At 40.6% G+C, this 10,598-nt stretch overlaps 1 protein-coding gene across 1 annotated transcript in view; it reads right to left on the bottom strand.

Annotated features, from left to right (window-relative positions):
- Window positions 1-871: 871 nt before the first annotated feature.
- LOC106059756 (uncharacterized) overlaps window positions 872-10,598 on the bottom strand; it is a 21,035-nt gene continuing 11,308 nt past the window's right edge. Inside the window, exons 9-13 of the mRNA XM_056017745.1 lie at window positions 9,435-9,635; window positions 7,342-7,560; window positions 4,439-4,576; window positions 2,503-2,715; window positions 872-1,662 (exon numbers count right to left, since the gene is read on the bottom strand). Of these exons, the coding sequence (XP_055873720.1) occupies window positions 1,499-1,662; window positions 2,503-2,715; window positions 4,439-4,576; window positions 7,342-7,560; window positions 9,435-9,635 (935 nt within the window). The 3' untranslated portion in view covers window positions 872-1,498. The remainder of the gene's footprint in view (window positions 1,663-2,502; window positions 2,716-4,438; window positions 4,577-7,341; window positions 7,561-9,434; window positions 9,636-10,598) is intronic.

Here is a 10,598-nt window from a genome sequence, read left to right as displayed (position 1 = left end):
CCTGCATATTTTTCCACATCTGATGCATGGGAGGGGATCTATTTTAAGGAAGGGCGTCTTCTGCGATGTCTTCTACAGGGGCCTCAAATGTGTGTTCTACGGCCTTCTTTGAGCTTTCAGAGACAACATTGCTGCCAGCTACTTTCCTCTATGCCACCCATCCATGCCTCCCAGCGCCGCTGTTTCAACAGATCCTTTCGTTCAGATCTCTCCTGGGCCTTTCGTCTCTGACCCCAGTCTGTTGTGGATCTGCCTCCAAATCATGAATACATCGCATTTGGGGTCTGCCTTTGGGTCGTCTGTATATAATGTAAACTTTCCCTTTTTTAAATTATTCCCCGTACGAAACAAATCAACGTAGTTTCTTCTTTATTTTATTATGTCTGTAACTATTGGTTGGTCTTCGTAAAATTGACATATCTCCACCCTGTCTCATCTTGTATAGCACCATGGATTTCCCTCTATGCCAGTGGCGGCAAAACGTGTGGGTGGGCACCTCTGTTAGTCCGTCCACCTGGATGCGCCCAAAAAAAGAACGCATCCAATGGAGAGTACGGCTGAATAGGTCTCTTCACCTAGACAAGATAAATGTTTACAAAGCAGTGGGTCTCACCACACTTATGTATGGCTCTGACACCTTGGTGCTCTACAGAAGTCATCTAGAGCTCTTGGGACGCTTCCATCAATGGACAATTGGACATACGCTGTCAGATCTATCATACAAACAACCATGATCTTCTGGTAGCCATTGTGGTCAGTAAATAAGAAGTACTTACCATTCAACTACCGCGCTAGGTCAAACGGTGTCTTAAAGTGTAAACAAAGAACAGATAACTGTGCTTAAAGCTTAAGATAATAAACACATTAAAAGTAGAGTTATGGGTTGGTTCCCCTAGAACCAAGTCTTTATTCAGTAATAAACAAGGGAAAGTAATCGACAAAGTGTGTGGGCAAATAAGATTTTCTGCGTCTATTTCTCTCCCTTACAGAAGTTGCCAAAACGGAATATGAAAACATCGAGCGGGGGGCAAACTCGTAACCTTTACTAAAAATAGATTGTCACGTGACTATGTTCTCAAAAAGTTCATTTCTAGACAGTGAGTCTGTCATTGAGTCGTTCTCGTCTGTCCGAAGAGCATGTTTCTTTTTTTTTTTCTCAGCTACGTTAGGTGAGAGTCAGACGTTGTATCACCTGGGCTATTCTTAAGAAATGCGGGGTTCTGTATTTTGTCAATAGCCGCTTACTCTTTTAAAAGAAACTAATCGCTGCTGCATATTCTTACAATTGGTGCTAAATTATCTTACGATTAGTGCTAAATAGTGCTCTGGTTCATAGGACTCAACGCAGAATAGGGCTCAGTTAATGCTGATTAGATTGTCAAGCCACTAAAAGAGGGCCGTTAGTGTGGATGATGTTAATAGTGATCTTCATATTCTTGCTTCTAAATGAACACATTGTCTCCCTTGTGTGGTCTTTAGTACGCTTAAGGTTCTCAAGTTATGGAATTCGGGTTGAGCTACTCTTGGCAGACGTGATAGTGACTGTGGATTTTTCTGTCGCCGGCGGCAAAGTGCTGGGCATGCTTTGTTGCTGGGTCAGGCCTGAAGCTACTTTCTGCAAGGACGGAACTTTCGTTGGATCAGCGATCGAGTCCTTGACAGCTTTGAAAATAGAAGAAGATAGAACAATTAGGTTAGTACAGCGTTTCTAAAACTGTGAGGCGTCCCCCCCCCCATCATTTTATTGGATTTTAATATATTTTTATGTTTAGTTATATGGATATTTTGTTAGAAATAATATTTTAACTCATGATAATTTATTAAGATAAAATGTTATGATGAACGTTTATGATAAACTTGTCGTGATAAGTTTCCCTTATATAATTCAAATGATAAGTTGTTGTTTTTTAAGTTTTTAAAATAAGCTTTTTTATAAGTTTTTCCACTATTGAAGATGACTTTTTCTAACCCTAACCCTAAAACCAGTAAACATCAGCTACCGACATATCACTCGTATATATACATCGTATATCACTCAAATACAGCTACCATCTCTAGAAGAGATTTTTCAAGAAAGATGCATTTCCAAAACACTCACGATTCTTAAGACAACCTGCACCCATTAAACCACTGTTACATTAGATTTGAACGAAGTGGTCGTCTCCTTTCCGTTAGGACTAAAACAGAAAGATTTAAAAACTCATTTATCCCACTATCGGCCAGAGTGTTACAAGATCAGCTGTCGTCATCGAGAAGTACATAGAAGTCCAATTCATCAAGCGCTGGTTGTGAATGTGTATATGTTTCGTGAGTGAATGTTGTTCGAATTTTTCATCCATATTGTTTTTGTAAAGTAGTTACGCTGAGGTTGTCAATTGTAGTCAAACTGAATTTCCATTTGATTGGATCAATAAAATTATCTTATCTTATCTTATGACAGATCTTTGTTGCCGACAAGTTGTCAGATACATCCAAGTCAGATATTTGTCAGTGAACACTTACTTATTTCAGTATTCTTCGGCTCCTCATTCATCTGAGACAGCACTTTGTAGGTCAGGGCTACCACCATGACGGAGAGGACAATGATGACCAGGATAAAGAGCTTGATTAGCTGGCTGCTCTCAGGGATCCTTTCCGAAGTCGGCTTGGCCGTTGGGCATTTCGTCGATACTGAGGACTCCTTCGTGACGAGCGTCGGGCTGTTTGGGGCTTCAGCTTAAAAAAATGTTTCTGATGACAATTACGTTTACAGCAGAGATCACTTTGTATACAGTTACATTTACAGCAGACATCACATTGTCTACTGTTACATTTACAGCAGACATCACATTGTCTACTGTTACATTTACAGTAGACATCACATTGCATACTGTTACATTTACATCTGACGTCACATTGAATACAGCTACATTTACAGCAGACATCACATTGTATACAGCTACATTTACCTCTGACGTCACATTGCATACAGCTACATTTACAGCAGACATCACATTGTATACAGCTACATTTACCTCTGACGTCACATTGCATACAGTTACATTTACAGCAGACATCACATTGAATACAGTTACATTTACACCTGACGTGACAGTGAATACATTTACACTACTGTATTGTATACCGTTTGATATCACATTGTATATAGCTTCAGCAGAAATCTTTTTTACAGTAGATTTAACATTGCGCATTGTTACAGCGGACATCACATGACATACTGTTACAGCAGACATCACATTACATACAGTTAAAGTGGACATCACACTAAATACATGGCCCTAATTTGCTTATAACTGTTGTTTGTGGATTCTCCCTATAGGACAGGGGTTCTCAACCTGTCGTTTGCGACCCCCTTGGGGGTCGATTGACGATTTGCCAGGGGTCACCTAAGACCATCGAAAATATGGATTGTTATTGTCTATTCTTATTGTGCTGTGTGGGTGGGGGTCGCGGTAGAGCGGGAGATTATAATAAGGGGTCGCTGGGCAAAAAAGGTTGAGAACCGCTGCTATAGGAGATGTCTTCATTACGAAGGTTACTTTTATTTAAGTCAGCATACTCCCCCCTCACTCTCTCTCTTCTCTTCTGCCTTCCACTATTCACTTCTTCAGACCCCCCTATGGAAGACAAAAATACAAATCCCCTTGTTACATTTTTATCATAGTTTTTTTTTCATATTAATGAAACACTATTTTTAAAGCATATAATAACTCACTGTCTGTCTGTCAATCTGTCAGTCTGGTAAAAAGTTTGAATATATTTTTTTCTCCCATTTCCCATTCTCAGACCAAGTTGAAACTTTGCACAGTTATTTATTGTACCTGACAAAACGTGAATCGATCAAAAAATTAACCAATTAGTTAATTAATTATTAGTGATTAATTATTTTATTCGAGATCAAATAAGAAGAATAACCGCTATTTAATGAGAGATGTGGATGTATATATGGATTTAATCCCCTTATTACGTTTGGACGTTTTATCTTCCCCTTCCCATTCTGGGATCAAGTTGAAATTTAGCAAAATTATTTATAGTCGAGGACAACATCCGATTCAACCCAAAAATTAACCAATTAGTAAATCCATTTGTACTAATTAATTAATTTTGCCTTACATTGCAGAAAGAAAGCTTAACCCTGCCATTTTCTGATGAGTGGCAGTAATTTGCGGTTCTTAACCTTAGATAAACTTTATTTAAAAAAGAAAGTGATTTTTTTCTTTTGCTTGTTTTTTCTTTTTCTAAGATATTACATTTAAATTGTAGCTAAGCATTCGGAATGTTACCACCTCAAGGGCAGAAAAAAAAGTTGCTTTACCGACATTGTTATGTATTTATCTCGCTTTCTGATAGCACAATGTACTGTAGTTTTAAACACGTGACTAGACAGAAGCAGCACGAACCACTGCCCCAAGTCAGTTTCATTGCAAACATTTCTTACGGGAAGGAACGCATTCTCCTGATTCTAAAGTCCCTCGTGCACATTGGATGCACAGACCATTGAGGTGACACTCTCTTCTGAAGCATCTGCTGTCACACCTCTGTTCGCAGAACAAGCCGTAATCAGGGGCGGCACACGCTAGATTAAAATACATACCATTAAAAAGCTGATGGTACAAAAAAAACAAAAACAACAACAACAAAAAACATCTAAGTGTGTACGTGCTAGATGCCGTCACGTGACTTTAGGAATGGATTCTACGAATGGCAGACGACAGCTAAGAAAAAAAAAAGACACGATCAGCTGTACTAGTCTTAAGAGTTGAATCGAATACTTCTGGAACTCACCTCCCTACATTGGCCTGTCAAAACTACAATCGGAGAGGGACCCAAGCAGATGTAATTTACTGCCACACTAATGCAACAATGTTCTCGTCTCGAAGCGCTCGGGTTAGAGGCATCCCTAAGGCTGGCATATCGGAAAATCCCGAAGGCTAGCATACCGGAAAATCCCGAAGGCTAGCATACCGGAATAAATAACTCCCCCATGTTCCTTTCCTGTACCACATCAGTTGTGCAGGTGTCCTCCATACAATGGTTCCTTGAGGAACAGTGTGGGCAGTGGCATGGTTTGTTGAGGCCCTCTTCCATCGCCGCCAGTGTAATGGTCTTGTTTCTTAGGCACTTCAAAGGGGGTTCTCGTTTGCTTCGCTATTGGTCAAATCGTCTAACGAAAGGTTCAGACAATATAACAATGATCATTTGTTTTATTATAAACTTCATATCTCCATACAGTAATACAAATCTCCCCAACAGAGCTAGACTTATCTGTGGTTCACCTTCTTTAAATAACCTTTGTACTTTGATGTTATCATTATATGCTACAAGTCAAGTTGATTCGCAGAAAAAAACAACAACATAGCATAGGAACGAGACCAGTCGTTGTAGAAGGCCTTAACACTAAACTGCAACGTCACAACCTGTGGGCAGTTTAGACCAATAGCTCGTCGCCACGACGTACAGACCTGTGACGTGACAAAGAGCTATTGGTCTAAACTGGCCACAGGTTGTGACGTTGAAAGTCAAGTGTTCAGGCCTTCTCTAACGAATGGTCTGGCCTGATATTGTCTTCGACTTCGAGGCTTAAGCATGAGCGCAGTTATGCCGCGTCAAATCAAGGTTGGCATTTTAATTCAGGGCTCTGTGTAAACTGGCGCACGAATTGCAGAGGACAGAAGAAATGATGGGAAATGGTGCCCGATTTTCGTCTAAAGCAGTGATGCCAACCAATAAAAGACCTGCGGCCATTTCAATTTCCGACACTCGTGTTGCGGACCACATGACCGACAAAATACAAAAACGAAATGAAATTGACTTGAAACTATAAGCGACCCGTAGATCTAGTACTTACATTAATTTAAGAGAAATTTGAAGCATATTTTTTTTACGGGTAGGATAATGGCATCGTTTCACTACTTTAAATGTGAGCAACATTGTAGCCAGCTTTCTTGTTTGGTTAATATTCTAAAAACTAAAAAAATCCACAATCTCTAGACGCAGTTTAACAATCTTTTATTCGCAGATCAAACCAAAAATGTCACCATTTTTGTTTGACGAAGACATTTCAAACAGCCAGACTTTCTTTATGAAGTGTTAATTGCTTATTATCATGTATCATGTTCCATAACTAAAGTTAAGATTCGTTCACTTTAGATTCTACAGAGTTCTGTTTCCTATAAGCACAAATGTTAAGGTCATGGTACTAATCCACCAGAGAAAAAGTGAGATCCTAACATTTACAAATATATTTCTTCTTTTTTTTAATATTTATTTTTTGTGGGAGATGTTCTACACATTGCGATGTTTCGGCGGACCGGATGGAACCATGTCGCTGGCCGGATGTGGCCCGCGGGCCGTATTTTGGACTTCACTGGTTTAAATCATATACTTTAGAATGCTCCAAGAACGAGTCTGACACCGTGCAAAAGAAGAGCCCTTGGTAAAGATGACGAAACGCTAACTTCGGCTAACAAAGCTTTTTGACAAAAAAATATACAGGCCGCAACGTCGCTCATTCTTAATCGTGAGACTGGAAGACCATGACTTATGCTACACATTTCTCGCATTTCACAATCCTATAAATTACTTCTTCTTCCTCGTCTTCTGTTCAACATTGGATGTTGGAGCGTTCAGATGACTAGACCAATATATTAGATGAACTGTGCAGTGGTTTCCAAATCAGGGAGCTCTCCATATAGCTTTCTTTTTGTTGGGGTGTTTTAGGGACAGTATGGCCTGATGGTAAAGAGAACAGCTTTGAAGGACATGGTCAGCATTCTCTGGTGACACTCCACATGGGCAGATTTCACTGGTTCCAATTTTGAGCTTCCGGTACATATGTTGTCTCATTCTTTTTTGTCCGGTCCTGAATCGAAAGATTAGACGTTGATCTTGTCGGGATAATACTATTGATTACACGTTAACCTTTTTATTTTCCTGTGAGTTAGTTAACTAAGAAGTGATTACCTATTAACTCATAAAAAAAAAGAAAAGGCAGACAGAGAGAGCAATGGTAAGACATTATTATTATTATTATAGCTTTTATATAGCGCTACTTTCATGCTTTTGGTCCGATCTCTTTTGTGGACCAGTGGGGGGATGGGGAGGGGGTATCTAGGAGTTGGTTTTCCGTAAACACAATTCTGCCCGAGGTAGCCAAGACAAGCTAAGTTCAAGCGTACTTGGCCTCTCGACCACGCTTCCCACACATCAAAGAATTTTAGAAAGAATGTCATTGAAAGAGTTTCTATTTAAGGCAAAAGAAAAATAAAAGATGTTAGATCATGTGTAGTGCACCAAGAGATCAACGACTAATGGTTTGGTGAAGGTGATGAATGTGATTACCTCCAAAGGCCTCGACCTCACAAAGTTCAAGGTAACGCTTGGCTGTGGCGTGTCTCATGGAGATAACGATCTTCTTCATGGGCACACTGACTTCCGTCAAGATCCAGATAATGGGCGAGTCACCGTGAGTCCCAGGGTCCGTATAACGAAACATCATCACGCCCTTGGCGTTGAAGCCGAAAACTAGAAATCCATCCATAAAATGGTAGCCGCCAGATTCTGTAAGGGATATACATTTTTTTAATGAAAACACTTGTTATAATAGTTTACGATGTAGACTATGGGCGTAGCCAGTATTTTTATGGGGTGTGAAGGGTGAAGTGATGAATTTTTCTTTCGTTTTTTTAGGTTTCTTTGCATACACACCTCAAACAGGTCGGTGTGGTCTAGTTCTTCCGAAGCGGAGTGAATTTATGCCGTTGGGGACGAGGGAGGTTGAACACCGAAATCCACCCTACCACGCCACTGCTACGCCCATGCTGTATGTCAGTATAAATTGCATCACGTTATGAAATATATTTTTACGAAAAAGAGAATTACAGGCAGAAATAGTGATAGAATTATGTTTGACTTTGTCTATATATACTTTCATAATTGCAGTAATTGTGTCCCGATCGGTAAAATCGTATAATATTATATGGTATGAGACCAATTCGAATGTAATATAATTGTCAAATGCAATTATAATTATGTTTGTTTTGCACTTTTTTTGAACGATCCTCAAGAAATAAATATAATGCATTCTTGTCCAAAGGTCGGGCATAACGACAGTCAGTCTTAAAACTCTGGACAATCGGACGACATTCCAATGATCAAACCACGCGACTAACGTAGATTTATTATTATTTATCAACGTAAATACAGAAGAAAAACGCCAGAAAAGAAAAGCAAGGCCCACGACACTAGCTCCAGCTGGAATAACCTGCCCAGTGCGCGGCCGAACATTCCGGGCTCACATAGGTCTCACCGGCCACATGAGGAGGCATAAAACCCCAGTGCAAAGCCCTCAGTCCCCTGGATGACAAAGTGGTCATCATCGAACCACGATGGACGAACTATATATAATAATACACCACAAGTGCACGTATTATTAAACTTTTAACCAAAGGAATTGTTTTATAATAGACAAAATGATATAGTTGTCGTCCTCTTTCTGTCATGGTACATGGTTCATCTTAGTCTTAGTCTTATAGAACCTTAGAACGAGATGAAATCCAGCGCATCAAAATGTGTTGTAACGGTGTCACGGACAGCATGGGAAAGGCTTCCGAGGGACGAACCCGAGGAAAAATCAGGAGCTGTTGATCCTTAGGTAGCTTGCGGTAGACAGTGCTACATGCTAGCCAAACCTGCTACGTTACCGATCCCAAATTGTATCGGGTATTTGTCCATGCTCGAAGAGGGGTTCACAAAAGGGAAACTATTATACACATTCAAATGCGGACTTATCAGTGCGCGAGACCCTAAGGCGCGTGTCATATCCGGTTCACGAATGAGCTACGATGGGCTAACGTTGACAGAAAAAATCTTTTTTGCGGGGCGCACCAAAAGCTTGGGGCCCATGGCTGTTGCTTTCTCACCACCCTCAAAAGGCCGTTGCTGGTCAATGGCTAACAACACTAACTAAAGTGCTTAAACATTGGTCTAACACACATCTACAGAAAGGATCCTATGTATCACATTTAAAGACCGCATCACAAACGAAAAGATTAGAGACAGGGTAACTATAGCGATTGGACCCCGCGTTGACCTGCTAACTATCGTAAAAAAAAAAGCACTACAAATTTTATGGCCATATTACAAGGTCTTCGGTGCTCGCAAAGACCTTCCTTCAGGGAACAGAACCCGGGAAAAAGAAGAAGATGCAGATAGAGAAAGGGATGGGAAGACTACATAAAAAAATGGACGGGCCTGCATTTGAAAGAGGTTCTATCAAAAGGCAAAAGACAGAGAGGAATGGAGAAAGAAGGTTGACAAATCTTGCATGGTGCCCCAACAATCCAACAGACTAAGGGATGGGTAAGGTAAAATTTATCACATGAATCAAGAGTTTAAGTTATCCATAGCATACAAGGAACCTAAGACAGACTTACTGGGCTTCCTGTAAATAATAATTTCATTAATGATCTTCTGTCTTTTAAACGTCAGTGTCCAATGCTGATCTCCAGTCTTGGGCAAGCCTTGGAAGCAAGGGTCCTCTGGACTTTTGCGACCATCAACTGCTAACAGTGAGCTGTTACTTGGAGGGGAATTCGATCCCAGGCTTATGTGCTGTAGCAACGCAAAGTTCTGATCTGTTCCGAAAGATAGCGGCACTGAAATCCAGTGGCTCTAAACATTCAACAACTAAACTATGACACTGAAACGATGTATATAAACTTTTTTTTAAATTTAAATTTAGCAAACAAATCAAAATTAACTCGAATCCTTCTTGACCGACTGTTATATGTATATTTGTATGTACATGTGTGTCTCTGAAGGCGTTCAGCATAGACCCAGCCACCTGGGAGACAGAGGCACATGACATAGCATCATGGCGTCGCGCTGTGAAAACTGGCGCACAGGTTGCTGAGGAAAAGAGAACCACGCTGGCTGAAGAAAAACGCCAGAGAAGAAAAGCAAGGCCCACGACACTAGCTCCAGCTGGAATAACCTGCCCAGTGTGCAGCCGAACATTCCAGGCTCACATAGGTCTCACCAGCCACATGAGGAGGCATAAAACCCCAGTGCAAAGCCCTCAGCCCCCTGGATGACAAAGTGGTCATCATCGAAGCACTTCTCTCTGGCGTTTTCTAGTCTTTGCATCATGTTCTTTGTAATCAGTCATTATACCATTATTTCTAATTGAGAACTAACGTTCATTTATACCAGCACCAAATCTCACTTTGTCCTTTCTGCTCCTCTTTCTCGCTTTCAGTTTATGGAATGAAAATCGTTCTGTGCTGGATGAAGGTCAATCTTTGTATGCTTTGCCAAGTTCGGCCTTTAGGTCATTCAAGTTTAGGTAAGCGGGCTGGATAAGCTAGACAGATTGCTTAATGTCGCTCATTCTTTACTTTGCCAAAGTCGGCGGTAAGGTCACTCTGACTGAGTTTTTTCGAAATAAAATTAGCTTCAAGGCTGATATGCATAGGTCAAGGTAGGCGGTAAGGCCTAGTGGCTTTGAAATTTGGTTCAAGGTAGACATGTATGATATTAATTAAGGTCAAGGTCGGTGCAAAGTAGTTATGAGTTTAGTGGGGTTTGAAGTCGGCATG

This window comes from Biomphalaria glabrata, chromosome 18 (assembly GCF_947242115.1).
Source record: "Biomphalaria glabrata chromosome 18, xgBioGlab47.1, whole genome shotgun sequence".
Lineage (NCBI taxonomy): Eukaryota > Metazoa > Mollusca > Gastropoda > Planorbidae > Biomphalaria > Biomphalaria glabrata.
This window is presented reverse-complemented; position numbering and strand designations above follow the sequence as displayed.